General features: G+C 47.3%; 1 protein-coding gene across 1 annotated transcript; it reads right to left on the reverse strand.

Annotated features, from left to right (window-relative positions):
• Positions 1 to 1,660: 1,660 nt before the first annotated feature.
• On the reverse strand, positions 1,661 to 23,580 carry LOC147235856 (E3 SUMO-protein ligase PIAS1-like). Its single transcript, XM_086144185.1, has 12 exons — positions 23,089 to 23,580; positions 11,374 to 11,458; positions 11,135 to 11,273; positions 10,897 to 11,031; positions 10,161 to 10,266; positions 9,152 to 9,225; positions 8,640 to 8,800; positions 4,880 to 5,016; positions 4,409 to 4,649; positions 3,355 to 3,494; positions 3,206 to 3,246; positions 1,661 to 2,189 (listed from the first exon to the last, which is right to left on the reverse strand). The coding sequence occupies exons 1-12, from the start codon at positions 23,573 to 23,575 to the stop codon at positions 1,839 to 1,841; spliced, it is 2,097 nt and encodes a 698-aa protein (XP_086000311.1). The 5' UTR covers positions 23,576 to 23,580; the 3' UTR covers positions 1,661 to 1,838.
• Positions 23,581 to 23,792: the final 212 nt, after the last annotated feature.

The following is a 23,792-nucleotide window of genomic DNA, read 5'->3' on the forward strand; positions in this document are numbered from 1 at the left end:
GCGCGGAAGAATTTTTCCACATTCCTCAAGAGGAAAAACACACCGACGTATTCGGAAAATAACTTAACGTACCTTTTTTGCGAGACGCGCTGGCGACCGTGGGAGAGGATCGACAATTAAATAAAAATCAAAAATCACAACGGTCGCAGAGTGACGGTGATTTGCAAAAAAAAAAAAAAAAAAAAAATTAGAAAAAAAAAATATATATATATATATATAATAGAAATAGGAATACAAAATAAATAAAATACTGCACAACACAGGAAATATAGGAGCCCTCCCCTCCAGCAAAATAAGTCTGGGAGTCCATTTGAGAGTGGAGAAAGAGAGGAGGGGGGGGTCGAAGATGCAAAAGAGAGGGGGTGAGGTCGTTCCTGGTTACGGGGGCGGGACATCAGGAGACGGCGGCAGCTGTCAGGAGTGATTATCTCACCGAGCGGCGGCCGTCCGGGCTCCGGGGCGAGCTCGGGCGCCTGGAAGGAGGAGGCGTGGCTCAAAGGGGGAAGGGAAGGGGCCAGATGGGGGTGGAACTGGACTCAGGGCCGCGTGTCAGACCAGGACACGCACGTTACATTCAAGAGCAAAAACCTACATTTGCCGAGTGGACGGCGTCCTCGCGTCGCCGTTTTTTCCCGTCGCTCTCAAGCGGCCCAGCGAGGCTTCTTCACTTCCACGTGTCATGCATTAGAATAAAAAATAAAATCATCCCACACGAATCGAACCGCGGAGCTCTGGACCGGCTCGGCTCTCTCGGCTCGGACGGGAGGTGTTCCGGAGCCGGGGGCGAAGGTGGACGGTGACCGTTTTAAGACATTCTTTTCGACTCTGGAAAAAAAAAAAAAAACCTCCAACCCAGCGTGGCGGCGGAGCACTCACACACACACACACACACACACACACACACACACACACACACACACACACACACACACAGGCACTAGTTTAAGCCGGGTCACCGACCCCCTCTAAAAGACGACCCGCCGCTTCACCTTTAACCGACCGAAAAGAGGACACGGGACCCTTCGCCCCTCCACACGGGATTTCTCTTCCTGGGTACCATCTCATTTTTTTTGGCATCGTGCAAAAAAGGAAAAGATTCTTTAGTTAAAAAGTATAAATCGTCCTGGGGCTGAACTTCTGGACAAGCTGTGTGCTGAACGTGGCCTTCGGCGTCCACCTCCTCCCCCACGACGGCGACCTGACGGAGTAACGGAATGTGTGTATACCTTTAAATATTATACAAAAACTTAAGAGCAATCATATTTCAAAACTATTAGTACATTAATAAACCGGACAGTGAAATAATACACCCTAATGGGAGAGGTCAAGAGGGGGGCAGTGAGCGGGGCGGAGGGCTCGGGGGCTGGTTTGAGCTTTTCTTTGAGGAGGAGAAAGGAGACGCCTCGGCCGCCGACGTGACGGGACGACGAGTCTCCGCGTTAACATACAAAAGTAAAAGAGGAAAATAGATTTTGTTCTCTGTACATGGTGCCTTTCCTCTGTGTTTGTAAAAAAAAAAAAAAAAAAAAGAGAAAGAGAGAGAGAGAGATAGAGAGAGAGAGAGCGAAAATAAAAAGAAACGAGAGTTTTTGCTCAGGTAGCATCGCTGCCATTTGTGCCGGCTCGGTACCAGTGGGACTGAAGGAGTGAGCGGGTCGAGGGTCTGAAGCTCGGCAGGCCGGCCCTCCGGCGTGAGGACCCCCCCCCCCCGCCCCGCCCCCGAGGCCGTCTTGTCACTACAACTCTGAAAACGAGTTTCCGAATTGGCTCTTTACCGCGACGGTCCGAGCCGGGCTCCGCGCGGGTCCGGCGACGAGCCCGGCGCCGTCCCCCCGGGGTCAGTCCAACGATATCACGTCGGGTATGCCGCCGTAAATGGCCGCCACCACGGCCTCGGTGCCGCTCCGGCCGGCCGCCACCCCGGGGTGCGTGTGCGAGGAGTGCGAGGACGAGGAGTGGCTGTCGCGGAGGCTGCCCGACGACACCAGGCTGCTGCTGCTGCCCGAGCTGCTGGCGCCGTTGGCCGGCACGGTCAGCGAGGCGGCCGGAGACGCGCCGGACTGGTCCAGGAACAGCTGGGAGGAGGCCGCCGAGCCGGCGGTGCTGTACGGCAGGAAGCGGTTGAGGAGCAGCTCGTGGTCTTCGGAGGCAGAGGCTGCCGCCGCCGCCGCCATCACCATGTTGTAATGCTGAGCCAATGAGAGAGGAGAAGGTTTCGGGTCAGAGAGCAGCACCTACGGTGAGCCCGTCACTGCGGTAGGAAGGGAAGATCTGGGCTTCATGTGACACACACATTAAATCCACCTCGCTGGAATCACCCTTAACCCAGTTTTATCTGCCGGTGACACCCGCTCCCACTGGGGGCGCAGCTGCTGGTGTCAGCAGGTGGCGAGCAATAACATCTGACTTAGGAGCTCTCTCACGTCCTCAGTCTACCTTCCGTTTCAGATCTTTTTTATTTATTTATTAAAAAAAACAAAAAAACAAAAAACACTGTGCCCCCCCAAGTGTAAAAAAAAAATAAAAATTGGGTGCTGTCATGGAAACCGAGCCTTAATCCTGCAGTGCAAGTCGAGCAAGATTGTTCGTTTTGTCTCACGGGGTTCCTTCATTTTCAGTCCCTCAGCTTGAATTTCACCATTCATTCATTCATTCATTCATTCATTATCTGCTACTCCTCATGCATTCAGGGCTGCAGGGATGCTGAAGGTCTTTCTCCGCCGTCATTGGGCGAGAGGCAGGGTTCGCCCAGGACCGCTCCAACACAGAGCCACATATAGAAACACACAACCATTCACCCTCTCAGTGGCACAATTTGTCAGGTATGGAAATTGTCGGGAAATCCTGAATGTTTACGGACATCGTGGCAACCGAAACGATGGTGAAGACGAGCGGCGTGTCTAAAAAGCGACGTACAGAAGGCTCTCTCGCGCACATCTTGAGCAAAATACGCCCCAGCTTTGGAAGGGCAAAGGCCTTTTGATTAGCTTATATTTTACATATTATAATATATACATATATTTGACATCCATTTTTTATTTGATAGATTTTATTTATCATTTTACATATTTTATACGGTATCTATATTGTACATTATATTATTTTATCTTCCCCTCCTGCTGTTTGCTGTGCTGTCTTGTACCGCCTGCTCTACTTGCCTAGAATTATTTAAAAAATGATTCAAAATGAAAACTAAGGCCCATACCTGATGATTGTCGCCTTGGAGGAAAGAGAAGAAGTTCAACTCTGTAAAAAAAAAAAAAATCAAGCAGGGGATCAGGGGGTGACTCTCGGCGGGGGTCGTTTTCATGGTCGCGTCGTCAAGCCGCGAATCCTAGGGGGGCGTGTCGTTACCTGGCAGGTCGCTGGGGGTGTGGTAGTAAGGTCTGTAGTCCTGGATGAGAGGGGGGACGGGAGGGATGTAGCTGGTGTCCAGGGCGGGCATACTGGGGGTGCGACTCACGGGGGAGGCCTGGTGGTGCAGGTTCAACACCCTGCAAGGCGGAGACAGAGGAGGAGCGGCGTCACAGACGGCGCCGAGGGAAGAAGTCAGTGTCCGAAATTGGTTTTGTCTGCCTGTTTATCCTGATATCCTACACCGAGGACTTGTTTGCTTGAGTTGGGTTCTGGTTTTCTCCTTCATATTTGTTTGCTTTTTTTTGGGTTAATTTGTGCAATAAAAAAACCTGTGATGAAAATATTAAAACATGTAAGAATGGTTTTGTAACAGAATAAATGCACAAAATTGGGCAATTGTGAGGATTCTCAAAAAAAAAAAAAAAAAAAAAAAAAACACTGACCGAAAATGGCTTTTCATTATAAAAACCATTCTTTTTTTGTGAATTGAGATAAAATATAGGGGTACAAAATATTCTTAATTAAGAGGCATTCATGAGTCAAAAGAGATGTCTTTTCTTTAAGAGCTGAGCCAAAGAAAAGAGATGAACATCTCCTCGCTATCGCCTCTGCTCAGCCGCCAGAGCAACCCTTTTTAAACCCTACCGTCTAATAACATTATTATTTGAAAAAAAGGAGCAATGTTTTAGGAGGCTTTGATTCAATTGTTAAAAATTAAAAAACAGAAATGTGCAAAATTGTTTGGTATTTCACGTTTCACCATCAGACCCTTCGCCTTCAGATAGACATTTCTTTTTTTTTAGCGTTGCACAAAAGCGCTAACCGTCAGAGGGAACTTGGGCTGGAAGTTTTTGTCGGCGTTTCCGGGTTCCTACTAAGGACACTGCAGTTAAAAACGTAGTTGCGTGTTTGAGCGCAAACCAAATGAATCATTGAACATTTAGCTACTTAACTGCCCGTGTTAACAACTGCAGACGAGCCTCATTTTCCCGTTTAATGAAATATAAACTGTCGGTGTAGATTAAGACACGGCGGGAGATGTTTGTCTGACCCTTTGTTGACGACTGGCGGCGAAGTCGGGGACAGAGAGGGACACGCCCTCTTGACAGGGGGAGGCAGCGGTGGAAGGGACGGCGGCGGGGGCGGCGGCGAGTCCTGCCCTTCGTCCTCCGAGGAGCTGTCTAACGTCAGGTCTATCACCTCCACTTTCTTGCCGTTGCTGCTCTCGGCGCTGCCGTGGTTGGACGACGAAGAGCTCCGCTGGTCGGGGCCGGCGGACGTCCGACACGAACCTGCCGGGGCGACGGCGACGGCTCCGTCAGTCGGGTTGGTGACACAAAAAGCGGCATAACTGAGGAAACACACGCTCATGCTCTCCGACGTGACAGTGTGTGTTACTATGGAGAGGGTGGTGTCGTGATTGACAATGCTGGATATGCAAACCCTCTTTCATTTTTTTTTATTCATTTCTATGAATCTGCTCTTCTGTGCCCCCGCCTCCCCTCCACATGCCCCATCTCACCGTCCACGCCATTGTTCAAAGAGGCTGAGGAGACCTCCTGCACTTCCTTCTTCGACCTCATGGGGGCCCAGCTGCCATCCTCTTTGAATTGGATCTCGTCACAGTCCATGCAGCTGTTCAGGATCTCCACGAAAAGCCTGTGCGGGTCGGAGAGAGCGGAGCGATGTTCAGAAACATCTCGGATGCGTATCAGATATCGGTCCCCGATGGTGTAAACCCGACTTTTCACACTTTTTATTTTCAGATGAGACCTGCAACAGCAGACCGCTGAAACGACAAGGTGCGAATGTCCGATGCGGGTCAGTGGCTGCGAGCCGGATGAGGCCGTAATAATGAGCGCACGCGTCTGAAAACAACATTTTCACACGTCTTGGTGGACCGAAGAAGAGAGGAGGTGCCGCGGTCCGCGAGGAAACAACCTGCAAACACTTGAGATCCACTCTGGAGACCTGCAGGCTAGGGAGTATTACATAACTGCAGTCTACACATTTCAGATTCCTTATTTTGACAGGACTTTACTGCAGCCGATTCTTTTGATACTCTGATACTCCGGAGCGCGTTAAAAGGGAGGCGGGTGAAATTCCACGCAAGTCGATATGGTGCAAAAACGTACAGGAAATAAATGACACCGGCGTTGCTTTTTGTGTTTGGATTGCCGGGAGAGGTTGTTACCGCGACATTTCCTGTCGGGGAACGTCATCCGAACTACGGAAGGAAGGACACGAGGAAACAGCCACGCTAAGTCTGACAAGATAAAAAAGTAAAGGTGCACTAAAAAAAAAAAAAAAAAAAACACTGAAAGATGACCCATTTTCAGAAAGTTGGGAGCGGAACTGGAGAAAAACATCAAGAAAAAAAAAAGGGGGTCACGTTTGAGAGACATCCACATCTCAGCCGATGATTTGTCTTTCCGCTGATGGCCGACCAGGGGATCCCTGGATTTATTGTACGGATGAGCGAAATAACGGCCGCCGCCGTCACAGATTGGCTGTCACCGGCGGAGACGTTAAAAAGCTGAATTGACGTTGCACCTGCACCGCAGCTCGGGGGTGGTCGGGTGGGCGGGGGGCCCTGAATGTCACATTATTCTGGGTAAACAAATCTGACAAGAGCGGGAATTTTTTTTTTTGGTTGGTTTCTGGTGAGAGGACCTCTTTCCTGGACAGGAACAAACCTCAGGATTACCTCTTTGAATAAAAAAAAAAAAAAAAGAGGCTTGTCAGTAGCGAAGCAGGCCTCCTGGAAAACTCTGAGATTTTAATTATTTCTCCACGAGAAGCACTCGGAGTTGCTGCGCAAAGAAAAAAGGCGAATCGCCGGGTGCGATACTTTTTCTTTCCGCCCACGCTCCGCGCTGGAAACAACCGCGGGCACACCGTTACATGACCACCGCCTAACACTCTGAGGACTTCCTGTAAAAAGTGCTTTCTTCAGAGTTTAGAGGGAACAAAACTCCACGTCCAACTTCAGCGGTGAGTTCTTTACTTCAAAGTGGGAGCTACGGTTGTCTTCAAGAAGCCACGGGTGTAGTTCAACTTCTAAATGATAGCGTACGGCTCGGACATACAGCTGACAGGTTGCATGGCCATCAGTTGATGAACACATATCTTTACAGCTGCTGTGTGAGAACCACGAGTCTTAAAAGCCCGGACGAGCTCTTTATGGGAGTGAGTGACGTCCCCGGGGAAGAACGACCCGTCAGCATGTTTGCGACCTCGGCCCGGGCTTTTTTGGGTGAAGTGTTAAAAAGTGGCGTCACAGGAAATGCAGGAGATGGCCGTAAACTTCTTGAAGCTTCTTCCGTGGAGGACAGAGATTTTACCTTCTGACCAAATTTCACAATAACGACAAAGCTAGGTCTATATGCCCTTTTGCTACCGCGGGAACTTTTTGCGGCTCCCAGAACCTTTTCAGAATCTAGGGCATTTCTTCGTGCATTGGAGCAGTATAGGAACCCTGTACCCTCAACTCCGAGGCAGGGTCTTTTTAAAGTTCCATATGAACTCATTCATATGATTGTTGGAACTCCTGAGCCAAGGCCATTACCACATGCTTCTTGCGGTGCGGCATTTTTTAAAAACGTTCCTTTTCTTGCGACAAAACTAGTGAGAAATGGACCGATGAAGAGGTTCGAGCTCTGTTAGCCTGCTCTGACGCAGAGTGGTTTCCAGTGCTCGCCAAGGAACATCAACATTTTCGCCATAATAAGAACAAAGTTAGCTAACGCTAGGGGTATTTACAGCGTGGGGGAGGAAATAAAAACAAAAAAAAAAACACTTCCACTCGTGTGATATTCTGTGGTTGTTATTTCCGCCATACAGAACATGAATGCTGTAGCAGCTTTGCTCTGCATGTTGTTTTTGAGTGTGGCGCTTAAAGTGTGTACAATTTTGACTGATTATTTTGACCATATCGTCAATTTATCCATAATTTCCAACTCCAAGCTGTATAAACTCGAATGCTTTTTGGATTTAATGCATATCAGGCCACGTGTATTTGTGTATCGAGGGAGGGTGTGGCCGAAGGAGATCGACACCCTATATCAAGGTGTGCAGAATTATTAGACAGATTCTTCTCTGGAAAAATGGGCCCTAAAGGAGATTTAAGTGACTCTGAAAAGGCAAAAATTGTAAAAAGTCTTTCAGAGTGATGCAGCACTCTTGAAATATCTAAGATATTGGGGCCCGATCACAGATGTATCAAACGTTTTGTTGTAAATAGTCAACGTGGGTCGCAGAAATCGTGTTGAGAAGAAAAGATGCAAATTAACCGCCAAAGATTTGAGAAGAATCAATCAAAACATGAAGCTACCAGGAACTCATTATCCTCCAGTGCTGCCGTATTCCACAACTGGAATCCACCCGGAGTTTCAAGAAGTACAAGTTGTTCAGTTCTCAGAGACATGGCCAAGGTAAGAAAGGCTGAAACCCGACCACCTCTGAACAAGACACACGAGTTGAAACGTCAAGAATGGGCCAAGAAATAACTGAAGACAGATTCAAAGGTTTTGTGGACTGATGAGATGAGATTGACTTGACGGACCAGATGGACGGGCCCGTGGTTGCTTCAGTAACGGACAAAGAGCTCCGCTTGGACTCAGAGGCCAGCAAGGTGGAGGTGGGGTGCTGGTATGAGCATGTATTATTTAAGATGAGCAAGTTGGACCTTTTCGGGTTGACTCATAATCAACTCTCAGACCTACTGCCAATTTTTTAAAGCAGTGGTACAAAAAAAAGTCTGCATCGTTCAAGAAGACTTTGATTTTTATGCAAGACAACGCTCACTGAGGGTCATTGATTGAGGGTTTTGTTAACATTTTAGAATGACCGAGTAGTTGTACAATAACAAAATGAATCCTCAAACATACAACTTGCCTAGGAATCACATAACTGTGCACGCAGGGTACATCTCAGACACTCGTGTCCCTCCGGTCCCTTACCGCCTGTGTGAATGCAAAACAAAAAAAGATCCCCCGGGAGGGGAGGGGTGTTCCTGAAATGGAATTTGACTGGGACAGTTCTTGAACTTTTCTGTCTGAAAGCGGCTAATGATGCTCTTGAAAGCTGTGTGGAGACTCAACCGGTGGAGTTAAGACTTTCCAAACGAGTAAACGGGTTTGTTTACTACACTGAGCGGGCCCGACCTCTGTGGATAAATGATTTAAAAAAAAACTCCGGTTTAGTCGGAACATTCTTCGCTTTCATTCCTGGCGTCCCGCGGCTCCTCGGCGGGGGCGGGAGGATGGGGCGGGCTGACCTACCCGTCAATGATAAGATGTTCATAGGGGGCCTTCTTGTCGCAGACAGGACACACCCAGGTGGGCTTCTTCTCGTTCATTTGGATGTAGAGTGTGGCGTCAAAGCACTGCAGGTGGGAGCATGTCAGCGCACGGCACGGGATCATCAGCCGCATCTTCCCCAACTGCAGGGTGCGCGCGCGCAAACACACACACACACACACACACACACACACACACACAGTCAGGGCATGAAGAGGACACACGCAGCGGGTGACAGGAGGTATACGGGAATGTCATAAACATGCCAAACACACACACACACACACACACACACAAGCGGCGACTGATAGGGGCGGAGGCAGACAGCTCCACGGACGAGTCGTGATGCACACAAAACAAAACGCCGGGGGCCGTGACGGAATGCGGGAACATCCACAAAACGTGCGGGAACATCCACAAATTGCGCCAATACGTCTCAACATGCGTGAATGACAAAATAGAGAGGAGGAAAAAAATAACAGGGTGTGGTTTACCGGGCAGAGCAACGATACTCGGAGGCTCGTCGTCGCTATCTCGCTGTCTGGGTCGGCCGTTAGCTTCTCTTTGACTGTAATTGGGAGGTAAACACACATGTAAACAAACACGTAACAACTTGATAGAAACATTGAGTCTGTTTTCCCCTTCGCTACTTCACGTAAAGCCACAAATGAAGCAGTATTCTGTAGTAGTACCAGAGTATCCAGATCTTAAGCTTGGCTACACCTGAAGATTTTCACAGCCACAAACTAAGAACTGATGGAAGACAGGAAATTTCAGGCATTTTACGTAAAGTATTCACGTAAAGTAAGGTGCTCTTCCTAGTTTTGGGCTCACAATAATATCAAATGTTTTGATGTTATCGCAAGTCTTTCAGTCTTCACGGTGATGTTACACAATTGGCAGCCAATAGATGAGCTCTTACAAAACCGGAAACCTGGTAGACAAACCATCACCAGAGCGGTATTGGCGGCAGAGATGGTATTTGTTGGCGGGACGGATGAACGGGAATGGCAAAGGACGGCCTGATCAATCTGGAGCATCCAGAAAAAGGAGCGGATGGTGGAGCTGTCGGCAGAACAGCCCGGCTTGTACGATGTCAACTCCCCAACATGTCAACGTTTACTTTTATCAGATATGAGGAAGGGCTTCAGTTTCTCTTGACACCTTGAAATAATGAAGGTGTGATACACCACTTTCAGGCCAGTGTTTGTCTGGTCTGACTGATTCTCCTGTCTTCCTCTCTTTCAATGTTGGATCTATTTTAACGTTTACACTTGCCTGATTTTGAAGTTGAGGTCATTTCTGATTGGAGTTTCATTTCCTGTGATCATTTCTAGTAAATTTCTGCTCTGTTTCGAAAAGCGGCTCCTTGCCAGTTAACTTGTTTGTTTTTTTTTTTTTTTTTAAACCCATTAAACTTGTGGAAATAGAGCAATCTCGAGTCGATAACAGTGCAGGATGACCCCGCAGACCAGACCAGTTCAGGACTAGAGAAGGTCTTACTGAGTGCTCTGGAGTGGTCAGGGTTCCTGATGCCTTTGGCCCGTAATCTCTGTAACAGCACTGTGGATGACTGCTGCTTCACCAAATACACCGCCATGGAGTAACTCTACAGAAACACAAGCATAAATGTTATTACGTTTTAAACTCCGAACAACTTACATCCCCTCGCCCCTACTACCTGCGCCAGCTCGGGTAACTGGAAAACCCATTGAAACTTGATAGTTTCATTAATACACATGGAAACATCGAGTTCTGAGGGTGTTAAGACGTGGAAGCAGCCTCCGGCATCGACGTCTGAACCGCCCTTGAGCAGGGCACCAAACCCTCCGGCTTCAATCATAATTGATTCTGCCGAACATCGGAAGGGGATTTTTTTTGGGTGCTTTCTTGCACAAAAAAAAAAAAAAAAAAAAGACCACTTGTATTTGAAATCAGAGCTCTTGGCTCAGAAAAAGGTTGGGTGGAGGAGTCCAAAATTTATGTGACAACAATAATTATCTTCATCCCGTACAAACAGCACAACTCACATTTTGTAGCGCAGCTGAATATACTACGCTGGAGTACTTTCTCCTCCTCTGTGGGATACACGCTTTAAAGTAATACTACTCTGACATCGTAAACTATTACATTGGAAGGCTTTAATTGTGTAATAGAGTAAGTGGATCATTCGATAAACCGTCTCGCTGTAAGTCAGAGCGTTGCAAATCGACCGGGGCGATCCGGGTCGGGTTCTTACCCTTCCGATCTCAGCGGTCCACGACACCACGATGGTGTTGGGGACGGTGGTGGACAGTCTGACCAGTGAGGTAATGTTGATGGGCCGGCTGGGCCGCTTGGGCTCTACGCCGTTTTTGGTTGGAGGGAGATAACCCTAGACGAAGAGAGAAGAACCATCTGTGAACATCAAGGTACACGCTAATCTACCTTTCTGAAATGTTTTCCCCCACTTAAAACAGTTCAAGTCAGTTCCTCACCGGCAGGTTACATGGCTTGCCGTTGACTTTAACGCACAAATTGGGTGGAAAATGGTCCTCTTGCGGACAGCTGGTCTCTGACAGGCAGAACCGCAGCTGGACCTGAACGGAGAAGTCGCATTTGGTCCCCGAGATGTCCCTGAAAGCAGAACGGCAGAAACAAGAAATTTAATTTTTTTTTTTTTTTTTTAAAAGACAAAGGAGTGGCTTCCCACTCTCTCTCTCGCTCTCCGTCTTACATTGAGCTGCTGATCTGCTGGACTTGCTGCGGCGTCAACGCGAAGGCGAAACAAGTCTCCTGAAAGCGCTGGCTGTTGTCTGATGCTGCGAAGACAGAAGGGGGAGAGAAACATTTGATGACAGAAGAAAGGTGGATGATGTCAGGAGGAAACCATCACATTTTCAAAAGATGAGACGCCCAGACACCGAAACCGGGCGACGCCCAGAGGTAAAGGGTGTAAAAGGTTGTGTTTGTGTCTTCATTTACCGCATCACACAGCTGCTATTAGATTATACAATATTAGTGTGATTTAGTGAGATGTGAATCTATCAGGATTATATATATTTCAGGGAAGGTTCAGCCAGTTGTGATCTTCCCTCGAATCAAAACAATCCCCTCCCTCCTGTCTCATTTCCTCAGGGGCCAAGTGAAGAGCCCACTGCGAAACGTTGACGCAACAGCTTTTGTATGGGTATTAAACAGTAATTACAAGTGGAAATTATTTGAAAGATTCAGTGCTGCGGACCTTTTTTTTTTTTCCACGTGCATACTGTCATTTGGTACGTAATAGCATTACCAGTTTTTGATGGCATCAGGTATCAGGCTCAGACGTGCAAATCCTGGAACTGGGATTTATAATGTGCACAATGTGGAAGCAGCCCTCCGGTAAAGGACTGTGCACATACATCATTCTGCCCCGCATAGGTCAAATATATAGGCCAGGGAAGAAAAGGAAAGGGATGCATTTTTACTTTTTGGGTCAACGGCATGCAAGCGGGCTGCAAATGAAACCAGCATGAGGGGAAAAGCCTATTCAAGAACACGGCACAACAAAGGGGGAGCTGAAATTCCCGTCGACAGTCAGGGATACGCGGTATCTTGGACATTGGCTTGAACGCATAACGTTCATCCCGGTCAATTCCTTTTATTAGCGTTTTTCCACTTTTTCTCAAGGCATCACCATAATCTTGGCCCCGAGGGGAAAAAGTTGCAGGAAGTTCTCCGGTTCAAACGTCGAGCAGCGCAGACTCGCATTATTTGTTGAGCAACAACAGATCTATTACAGTGCGATTCAGTGAAACAGGTCTGAATATATTAAATGTCAGCAGTAATCGTGTGGACGTTGGAAGGCCCTGGCCCCATCAGTCTCTTCACTGGAGTGTCCTTAGTGCGCTGTGGAAAAGGTTCATTTTCACATATTTTTACCCATTTTTCAAAGTGTTATTGAAATCTCAGTCCAAACGCTGACGCAGGCTTGGAATTTAGAGTGCAGCACGACCTCGCCATCTCGTAGCAGCACACCTACGGCGCCAGAGTCGAGGGTTAGATTATTATCCAGGTGGAGCGGGAGCTTTGGAGACAGCGATTAAATCAGCCCCTCTCTAGATGCGTGGCAGACCCCGACGGATCGATATATAGAAAATTGTGTGGATTTGTGTGAACGCGCACACACACACACACACACACACTGAGGAGAATTTGAGTTGCTCTTGTATTACACCTCTGTAAAAAACAAACAAACTAACAAACAAACGCACATCTAAAGTAACAAAGTAACACTGGCGGATGGATCCAACAGTTAAAAAGGATCGACAGAAATCAAAGTGCTGGATCTGATGCTAAAAATGTTTGTAATAAATTAAAAAAGGGGGCAGGGGGTCTGGGACTTGATCAGGGCTGGCAGAAGTAAACACCGGACCGGAGGGTGTTTGGCAGAAAGATGGGAAGGTGACTGGGAAAGATAACTTTCAAGCTTAGCCTGGCCCCTTAAAATTCTTGCTTTCCGTCCACATGTAGACAGAAATGTGTGTGTGATTGTGTGTGGATTTGGGGCCGGTGGGTTTCATGCATTCACAGCCTGTGACTGCCTGACTATCTGTTATTTTGCACCTGTTTGCCTCTCTCTCTGTTTTTTTTTTTTTTTCCCTTTTTCCAGACAGAAGGACAAATATTTTGAAGCCGCCGTTGCTACCTCCGCCTCTCAGTGCCCCCTCCGGGCTCTCACCTGGTCCTGGATCTGACAACGATGGGAAGAAATATTTCCCCCAAATCCCTTTCTGGAGACGTGCTCAATAATGAACGCAATCTTCCCCGGGTCGGGACGGAGAGAGCGGGCCCTCGGTTTCACCGGTGGACTATCAATGAGCGCGCGATTAGATAGAACGCACGCGGGGGGGGGGACATCCCTCATGTCTGCAAAGGTTCTGCACATTCTCACCCGGCAGGAAGAAGCAGGAGGAGCTGCATTCCTGCGTTAAGGGGCAGTGAGGTGTTGAGACCAACAGCTCCTGTGGAGAATTAAAGGGGCTAATAACGGCGTTCAACCTTTCAAACGGCCATGCATCCCCTACCCAACCACCCCGGTAATTACCTCCCTCACACCCACGCAGTAAATAATTTATATATATCATATATTCCAGAAGCTTCTGCATGCTTGTATGTGTGTGTGAGTGTGTGTGTGTGTGTGTGTGTACCAGAACAAATCATACACACTGTGCGCTTTCAGTCTTCCTCCTCTCTCTTCGGGCACACAAGCTATTAATAGAAAATGCTCTATCACTCTCTCTCACTCTGTCCTCACTTGCTTTCTCTCACTCTGCCCCCCCCTCACACACACACACACAGACACACACAAGCGTGGACGAACCCCCCCTTTACTTTATAACTCACTCCTTCTCTCTGACAGTGATTTTTTTCCCAGTGTGTGGTTAAGGGAGATATGAGAAGGGTTGAAATGGGTCTTGATTGATGTGTTCCTCTCTATCTCTCTCTCACGAACACACACACACACACACACACACACACACACACACACACACACACACACACACACACACACACACACACACACACACACACACACACACACACACACACGCATTTCGTAGACTGATACATATAAAACACCTTATATAAGATTCATAGCAGCTGTCAGACATAAACTTTTGGGTGTTTTTATTTGTCTGACGGACAGAGGTCACGCCACCAATTGCGGAGTCAAATATGTTTAGAAGCCTGAGATCAGACGCTTGCTGGTCGTCGGGTTCTGTAAGTCATTCAACCAATCCGTCAATCAAGTGATTCGAAGCGGAAGGAGAGGAGTTATTCATTCTACCAGCTGGTCGGGTGGAGGAATATATTCGTGCAGCTGCAGAGGTGATCGTCATTATCGTTAGGGTGGTAACCTTAGATACCGACGTCCTTTGGCCATACTAGTTAACCCCCCCCCCCCCTCCCCCCAGTTCAAGACATCAATCCATCCGCCACTTTGATTGATCCCCGCCCGTGAGCATCGCCCGCTACCAAAACCGTCCGTGTCAGAGCAACTGATCGAAGACCCGGGCGGAACAGGTAGTCGTTGATTTATGCTCCCGGACGAGTACCCAGAATGCAGTGCGGCCGATGGATCCGTAAGACCGCACCTCCGGTGGGAGCGCCGCGGCCGGCGGGGGTGCGGATGGACGGATGTGGAAGCAGGAAATGAGTAAACTCTGCGCCGTGTTGCAAAGAGATGAGGCAAGTTTTAGCTGACGGTGTCATATTAATGTTTGCCGTTGCTTCTCAGTGACTGTGCTTATCTCACCCTGTTAAAAAAAGGCTCACCGATCCATTTCATAATTTAATTTCAGTAAAAATGTAATGACAATAATGGGAGTTTTAAATAATCCAGAAGAAATGCATTTGCCCAAACAATAGAAAGTAGTCACAGTAAATGACTCATAAGCAGATAAGAGATGACTCAGACACGACGAGCAGGTATTTAGCTGAAGATCTCTCACCTACGATTTCGCCTCGGGAAACAGAGGCCCATGAACGTTGAGGTAAAGCAAAGGGGATAAACCGCAATCTGTGGCCAAATACGATAAAGTCTTTACATCGCTGCTGCAACAACAGTGCCGCAATAAAAACAAGCAGTAAACGGCAAAGGTCTGATAATCAGACACAGCCATCTTATAGGAGTGTATTTTCTATACACTTGATGCACAGCACTACACTTCTAAGAACTAAAGTGGTCCATATAACTGCGTCAAGACTTTATATAATTATATGTATATATATATGAATGAATCCAATAAATCAAAATGAGATGATGACACTATATTTGATTTGGTCAAATAAGCGTCTCCGCTATAAACACCCGTGTTGAAATATCACACGGAATCTAGCTTTGGTGAAAAAAGTAAAAATAAAGAAATAAATGAAGCCATGTGCTGAACTGTAATTAGTTTTATCAAACACATTTCTGTCACTTTGTCTCATCTTATTCCCGGCTAATCACGCGTGTTAGAATTTGAGCGTCGGTTAATCACGGGGCCGTAAAGTGAAGTGACACAAGTGTGATTAAAGCAAACACGTCTGAGCGAGGAGGGGACGGCAGCCGGGTTCTATCGCCAGGCGCGATTTCCCCTCGACCAGACCTCCGTGCGCAATTTTGGAGACCTACCGCCAAGACAGATGCAAAGTTATGAAAGATCTGGCTCCTGAAGAAGGACGCCGTCTGTGCAACTTGGATACTTAAATTGATCAGACAATTTATGAAACATGACTGCCCTGGCATCATTTCATAAGCATGGTGTCAATAGCGCTCTCCTGAACATACAATTAACAGATAAAATGAGTGTGTGTAATGGGAAAAATTAGAAAAAAAAAAAGGAATCATTCTAGTCAATGTTGATCCACTCTGTTTGTGTAAACACACACGAGATTATGCCGAAGCCCGAGCCTCATTAGCAGCATTACAGAGTGACGACACGCCGCTGTCCTGAGGCTGTTTCCTTCTGCCGGTCTTGATTAAAACCCAATTTTCCCAGAGTTACCTGGGTTTCCGAAGGGAAGGGGTGGAGGGATGACTAGATTTTCATTCTAAGTCATTATGAGGGGACTTCATCCGCAGGGTTTGCCCTGCTAAAAAAAAAAAATTAAAAAGAAAAAATCACGACATTCAGGCGCGTCAAACCTCGAAACACCGGATCGTGGGTCTGAAGAGGGAGACGAATGAGCTAAACTGCAGGGAATGTACTCGGCCCTATCGCCCATCCTGAGCACAACAAAAACCCAGCTGGAGTTGATTAACTTGTTAGTGGCTTTGCTACTTTTTCTGTGTTTGGTATACCACAGGCGCACACAGACACACACACACACATGCACGAAACGTAGAGTCGCATTTGCAGGCAGGACAAAGAGAAAAAACAAACAAAGACATTATCACTGAAGTCCAAAAATGTTAGAACAATCGCAACAAAAGGTCAACGCTGGAAGGTCCGCCCCCACTCACAATACTTCCTCTCCACTAACAACAGTGATTACTGTTTATCTGCACAAGGTTGTTGTGCAGCCATATAGCGACAGGGCTCATTAAGGCATTCCAGCGTAGTGACAGGATTGCTAAGGTTGGTATTAAATGAACTCAGTCTGGCAGCTGGCCCTGCTGCTCCCATCGATGTAAACAGCAGGCATTTCACACGCTCTTTATAGCCATACTGCACGGGGCCCACACACTGAACTCCGCTCAAAAGTGCGTCGGAACTATGCGCCGCCGCTCGTTGCTTGACATCGGCCGATAGCCGCGGGTAGGTTTCCGATCAGCGCCGTGGTTTGTCTCGTCAGGGCTCTTTTGCGGGCAAAAGCGACGCGTCGACCGAAAAAAAACGACGACTCTGAGACGCGCCCGTTGTGTTTACAGTCGGGGCGCAGTCGAAGCGGTGTTGATTCTGGTTTGTTGTGAGAGGGAAGGCTTGTTTAGATGTGGGGTGATGTGAGCCCTCGATCATTTCTGCGCAGCAGATGTTCGGGAACATTAACATTAGCGGGGAACGCATATGATATACTATCTTTACGGAGGAGGAATTCGCCTTTGCCTCCCGGCAGAGGACAAAACAGGATGTACAGACGAAGTGACGTGCACTGATTGCGAGTTTTCCGAAGGCCACTCCCGTCTAAAAGTCAAAGCTTAAGTCTTGGTTTGAGGTACATAACGAGACGTTGCGGTGGGGGAATTTGTGATACGGTTTACCAGATAAAGAAAACTATGACGTGATAAAGGCAGCGATTGATCAGGGCAAGATAAAGGCAGTAAAAAGGACCAGTCAGCCGACCGACGGCACGGATGACAAAGACAAGCGACAACGCCCGCGCGCTGTTTTCTCACGCGATGTTACGCGGCGATTTGCTAAATATCTGCGCTGTTCTACTGTGGGGATCTTTGTGAAACAACCTTCTCGTCAGGCTGTGCCACAGTTGCTCATTACCGTGATCAGTTTCCCTGATGAACAGACCTGACAATAACCTGGCACCAGAGTCAATGGAAATGGACATTAGATTTTTTTTTTGGGCTTATTTCCCGGGGCTATTAAAATGACATCCGACGGTAAAATTCTCTGCGATGAGACAGAGGTTTGTTCTTCCGATGGGCGGCGAGTACGGGGGGTGGGGCGGTTCTCGATTCGACACAGGAATACGGACAGCCGACCGATTCTTGGGCGGCAATCATTTTCCAAACGCTTGATTAGAGTGCGTTTTTTCTTTTTCCTCCCGCCACATGAATTTGCTCTATTGTATGAATATCACTGCAATCTTGTGACGTAACAATCCATTATGCGCAAAAAAATGCTCATCAAAGACTAAATGGGCTCACACCCTTTCTCTGAATATATGGTGATTAAATCATGTATAATGCATGTGTGCTAGAATGATATCTATAATGAGGGGAGACGGCGTGGTATTCCGAGGAACGGGAAACGACCACAGGGGTTCAACACAGAGGTCACTGCAGTAATGATGCTAACAGCTAGAGTCGCGAAAACTGCTGACCAATTCAGACTGTGGGTTGACTAGCCTTCATCCCACGGACTGATAACACTCATCGGAGAGTGTAGGGTGGGGCAGGAGCAGGAATAATGATAGGGAGAGCGTGGGTGGATGATGGCACGAGAGAAATAATAATCACCTTTATCAGCTTTGGGTAGCTTATTGTGAGACAACAGGTAAATGCAGTGTGTTTAGATATGTAGAACGGTCTCTAAAAAGGCTTAAAACTGGTGATGAAATCAAGATTGTAGACAGGTTTTATTTTTGTCAACAAAATATAATCAAGATTATAGAGGTTTTTTTTTTTTGTCAACAAAATTCAGCTGTGGCGTTCTTTATAGAGCAGGGCAACAGCTTTGGAGTGCACGCCGCCGCTCGACGGCAGACCTCTATCCGTTCTGGGTTTGACATATTCTCGGCGTGTGTGCCGATCCACAGCTTCACCCTCGACCCCCATCAATCTGGAGATAATTGTTATAGATTTGTTGTGCCATTTTGGGTCCGCTGGTATGATGAAAATGGTTCTTGGCTCGCCTGCATGTCATTTTTTTTTTTTTTTTTGTTTAGTTTTGGAGGGGTCTTTTAGACATCATGCAGACTGCCATCTTTTTGACTGAAGCGCGTTTAAACTCTTGGACAAATTGTACCGAAATTTTTAGTGAGGGCAGAAAATAACATGGTCACAAAATACACATTGCAAGCACAGAGAGAAAGACAGAAAGAGCGAGAGAGAGAGAGAAAGAGAGAGAGAGAGAGAGAGAAAAGAGGCAATTATCAACCAGAGGAGCAGAGGAAGTGAGGGGGGGAGGGGAGTCTGAGAGAAGGCGAGCGAGGGAGAAAGAAGAGAGAGGCAAGGAAACAAGAGAAGCAACAACAATGAGCGAGCGAGCTAGCAAGAGAGAGAGAGAGAGAAAGAGCGGGGGAGAGACAGAGAGCGAGATTGATAGCAATCAAAGATCAGAGAGAAGTAAATAAGCGGGGAGGAGAAAAGCGCATGATCAGGCAGTGTGGATGTTTGAAAGCAGGAGACAGGAAAAAAAAAAAAAAAAAATCTCCCATGCTCCCCGGGAGGGGGAATTACAATTAATCAAGTGGTTTCATTACTGTCCTATTATTAGGGTAAAGAGGGTCATCAACTAAAAGCTGCAGCTGAGTAATGCTTTTTAAAGCAAATGGAAATCTTCCACATCGTGAAACGGCGCGAACCATCCATCACGTGGTTCTTATCTGCCCTCCCTGTGATGGGAGGACATTATGATCTGCGTGCATTATTTACAGGAACCTATGTTTGGGTTTTAGCGCAGCATGTGTGGGCCCGTCACTGGAGAGTGACTGAGACTCTGAGACGCGGTTGTGTTTTGTGAGCACAGGTGTGTGCATGTGTGTCCGCGCGCGTGATCCGATCACTCTCCATGCAAATTTTTTTCGCCGAGGAAAGCCATGGAGACGGAGGAACACAGAGAGCGGGAAGAATGGAACATGCCAAACAAATGACAAAGTGAGAGAGCAAGAGAAGGAAAGGGAGGATGGTGTGATGACACTGCTGCGGGCGCTGTGGTTGTAACATGCATCTGCAGGCAAAATTAATCACCAGACCATCTCGTGCTCCATTAAAATGCTAATGTAGGAAAATTTAGACATTTCCATACTTTTGCGATACATCCAAGACCAGGAGGACTGTTGTGCGAAATGCAGACAGACACAGTGCAGGGTTCTTTCTAAATGTAATGAAAAAAATCTGCAGCGGCAAGACTGACAGTCACTAAAGTGGGGTGGTGACATGTTACAATGATTGCCTGAGAAAAGAAATCAGTGCGGCAGAATACTGTGTTAAATTATGGCAGCGCCTCGAAAATATCTGAAGTTATCATCATTATTATTATTATTATTGTTATTATTTTTCTGCTTGAATTCAGGAGCCGACAGGATACAAGCAACAATGTTAGCTAATGAGCGACACGAGAAGCCTCTGCAAATTGAGAGTTGCTTGATCTCATCTTCCAGCTCACCAATCAGCAGCATTCATGAACTCATCGGATTTATATGCGTATAAAAATACACATTTGGTCGAGATTTAAGGGCTGATACATGACCGTGACTGCATTTGGCAGACGATCCAGTCCCAAGCGCCGTATAAACGAGGTACAAATAACTTGTTTATGACAAACATAAACCGATAAAGAGTTAAAGATAAATAAGAGAGCGATTCTGTCGACTTTGTCAGATTTGTTATCTCGTTCCTAGACGAGCGGTTAATAAATGTCTGGGCAGATTCCAGCTATCAGGAGAAGGTCCTTCATATGGAGGACGCTCATAAAGTGAGAAAAACCACAGCTGGTTGGTGAGATACCAGTGTGTACTCTAAACTGTTGCCATTCTGGGTTTGTAATTTTCTTCACTGTATTTGGACCACACAAAGGGGGTGTGTGGGGAAGGTGCATATCATTTTGACTCCCTGTGAAAGATGATAGAGGTTTGTGCAGATTTCCTTATCGGGGCACCGCACTGACTTACAATCGTTGCGGATAGCGTAGCGATAATCCTGACCAGAGACATTACCCAGCGGAGAGGACATCCCATGGTGCGAAGAGAAAAACTAATATCGGAGGGTGACTCTGCATCACGAGCTTCTGACCTGATGGTCCTATCCAGGACGGGATGGCGGGGAGTTCAGAGCCAGTTCAAGCCAAACGTATTCCAGAGGCGTGTTAAAGACCACCGACCAAAAACTGCCAAACACATGTACAGAAAATCTCGGGTGGCTATTTTTATCTAAATGTTACTTTTTGTCAGTCGGAGAAAGAAATTTCGAGCGCAGGCCGAGGAAGCAAACTCCCCCTAGAAGCCCTCAGCCTGCAAAGTCGGAATCTTCTGACGGTAAGGCCTAGCGTTGGAGGTGGTTATCGCGGCGCCGCCGTGACAAACTGGCCAGTATTGATTTCAAAGTCACTCTAAGACTTTGATGTTAGCGGTTACATCCAACATCTGCACCGTGCTTACCGGCTAACAAGCTGGAAGCTAATGACCGCAGCTGCAGGGGACCCGACGGCTCCTGGTCCAGGCGGGTTCCAGCTGCACGGAGCCCCACCCACCCACCCCCACCCCCCACCCCCCAAGAACTCTCCTCCCACTCCCGAAAAACTGATAGTGCGAAATAAAGATAACGCCAGTAGAGAGAGAAACAACGTAAGCAGAGGTGTTTCCCTATGGCTTCAAGGACAGAATGTGCATGTGTATGTGAGAAAGACAGGGAAAGGCTTAAGCTTCATAATTCCCCAGGGTCTATATTAAATTTAATATTAATTTAGCCACAGCTTATGTTAAATTTCAAGGGGATTTTGGTTGGATGTTTTCAGCCGTCTGAATTGTGCGTTTCCTGTAATTTGAGGCTCTTTCATGTAGAACTAGACTTGCATGAAAAATAGTCATTTGTATTAACTCTTGCGGTCGCCTGCCCTTTTAATCCATTTCATTTGTTCCATGTTTCGCAGTTTGTCAGTCAGCAATTGAATCCCAAATTAACTAAGACATTTCAGAGACTAGACAAGCACGCGGGTCAGTTTGAGCGGAAAAAAAATTGGCATCTTTTCTCGCCGACTGGAAGGGTGAACGCTGATCATAGCGCCCACCTGGCCTTGTCTGCCCCACGTCCAGCTGTCGGCCACGGCAGCCACGACACATCCAGCTGCGCTGCAGGCTGCATGTGGATCGCAACCGGCCACATCTACAAAGTTACTGAGCCGTTTCTTCCCGAAATGCTTTGTAGCTTCGCTCCGCTTTCAGTCACTGCAGACATTTTAGCAGGGCATGAGGTGCAAACATCAGCCGAGCGAGAGGAGAGATAGTGAGATGGAAAAACACAAAAGAAGCTGGAAATTTACTGAGCGTACCAACAGTATAAATAAACAATGTCTCTTTTCGTAGTAATATATATTAATGTTTTTCAACAACTGATGCAAGAATGCGCTTCTTGCAGAATCTTGGTGAAACGGTGGGGCTGGATTCAATTCTTGCTTAATCTATGAGATATTGTAGAGGTATCCTTATCTAAAAGATCAAATCTGCAAAATATGTTTGCGATGTGCGAATACATCCGTTCAAATGAAAAAAGGTGCATTGCATTGCATGTTTTTTTTTTTTTTGCCTTGGCTGGTGCTGCACCCGCACTGGATCATAGCAGGCCAACAGTGACGATGGAAACTCTGCTCTGCACACACTTGCTGTACAGAAAGCTAATGTTGGTGTCACTCAAAAACGCCTGGGATGGGGATTATAAAACAGGGTTACCAAAGTGACCAAATCCCGGATTGCAGAAATGTCAGCGATGAAATGACAGATGAGGAGCCTATCGGTGGAACTGCGGAGACAAAGCACTTCGCCAAACACACTGACAACATGTGTATAAAGTCTCCCCCTGCTTTCTTTTATTTAAACTGTGCTAATATATTACTATCATATCGAATAATGCTGCAGTTATAACCTTTAGGTCTTTAATGAAAAAGACAATCCAATTGTTCAAAAAAAAAGAAAAAAAAGAAAAAAAAACTGACCCCGATCTTCTAAAAGTCTAAAAGTAGTCTGTTTCACCGCCGCCCTTATTATCAAAGATCTGGAGGGTACGGTTTTACCGAGGTCAGAGAAATGCTGCTGTCAAAATGATGTACTACAACCATTACTCTCAGGCTTCCAAAAATATATGTTTAAATAATTAAATCAATATAAAACACATCAGCCTACTCGTCTTATGGAGACTCCTGCATGGTCAGGGGCAGCTGGGAAACTAAAAAGAACATTGCTTTATCTGGTTAATTATCAAAACCCTTTTCTCATTTTTCCATCTTTACCAAGCACTCAGTTCTAGCGCAAGGACAGAAAGGCTTAACAAACACATCTCCTGTTGAATCCGAACAAAGATGCATCTTCTCACCGAGGCTGGTCGGCTTGATGAGCTCGTCCAGCATGTCATAGAACGGCAGCCTCTGGAGCTTCACATCTGGGTGGACCGGGTGCAGCGAGGCGGAGGTGGGCAGGTGGTGCGTTAATCCCGTCAGCTCGTGTTTCCCGGGGCCGAGCAGGGAGAGGGGTAGCAGGGCGGCCGGCGACGGGGCTCCGCTGTGACCCGCGTGACCCTCGTACGCCAGCTGCGTCAGGCCGGCGGGCAACGCGGCCCCGCCTCCTCCCACCACTCCAGCTGTGGCCGGATGATGCGGTCCGGGCAGGGCGAGCTCCGAGTGAGACACCATTTTTGCGGGGAAGCGCCGGCGGTACAGCTCTTTGATCTTCATGTGCACGGCGGGGCTGCAGCCGGCCTTCAGCAAATGCAGCGCCTTGGTTAGAAGCTCATGCTTGCGTCCGTGCTTGTTTCGTCCGGCGTAACCCAGCAGCACCTGCAGCTCCGACACCCGCAGGCTCATCACCATTTGCTGCGACAGATGGAGGGTGCGAGAAAGATAATGAGAAATTATTTTTCAAAGCTGAGTGCTTGTCTGATCAAAGAACCAATCAGAGCGGTCATTAATCAATGAGGATATATCGCTACTAGCATGATTAGCAGCTCTAGTCGCATATAATAAGCGGATTTTTTTACGTGCGTAAACATGGGCTCAACAGTTTCTGCGGGCATCTAAATCT

The sequence above is a fragment of the Fistularia commersonii genome, chromosome 3 (genome assembly GCF_037954325.1).
Source record: "Fistularia commersonii isolate RoL2024-O1a breed Wild chromosome 3, RoL_Fcom_v1.0, whole genome shotgun sequence".
Classification (NCBI taxonomy): domain Eukaryota; kingdom Metazoa; phylum Chordata; class Actinopteri; order Syngnathiformes; family Fistulariidae; genus Fistularia; species Fistularia commersonii.

Coding starts and splice junctions, on each gene's coding strand:
- LOC147235856 (XM_086144185.1), bottom strand. CDS start 23,575: ATGAGCCTGCGGGTGTCGGAGCTGCAGGTGCTGCTGGGTTACGCCGGA. Junction 10,267..10,896: donor GGACCGCTGAGATCGGAAGG/GTAAGAACCCGA, acceptor GTGTTTCTGTAG/AGTTACTCCATGGCGGTGTA. Junction 3,247..3,354: donor CACCCCCAGCGACCTGCCAG/GTAACGACACGC, acceptor TTTTTTTTACAG/AGTTGAACTTCTTCTCTTTC.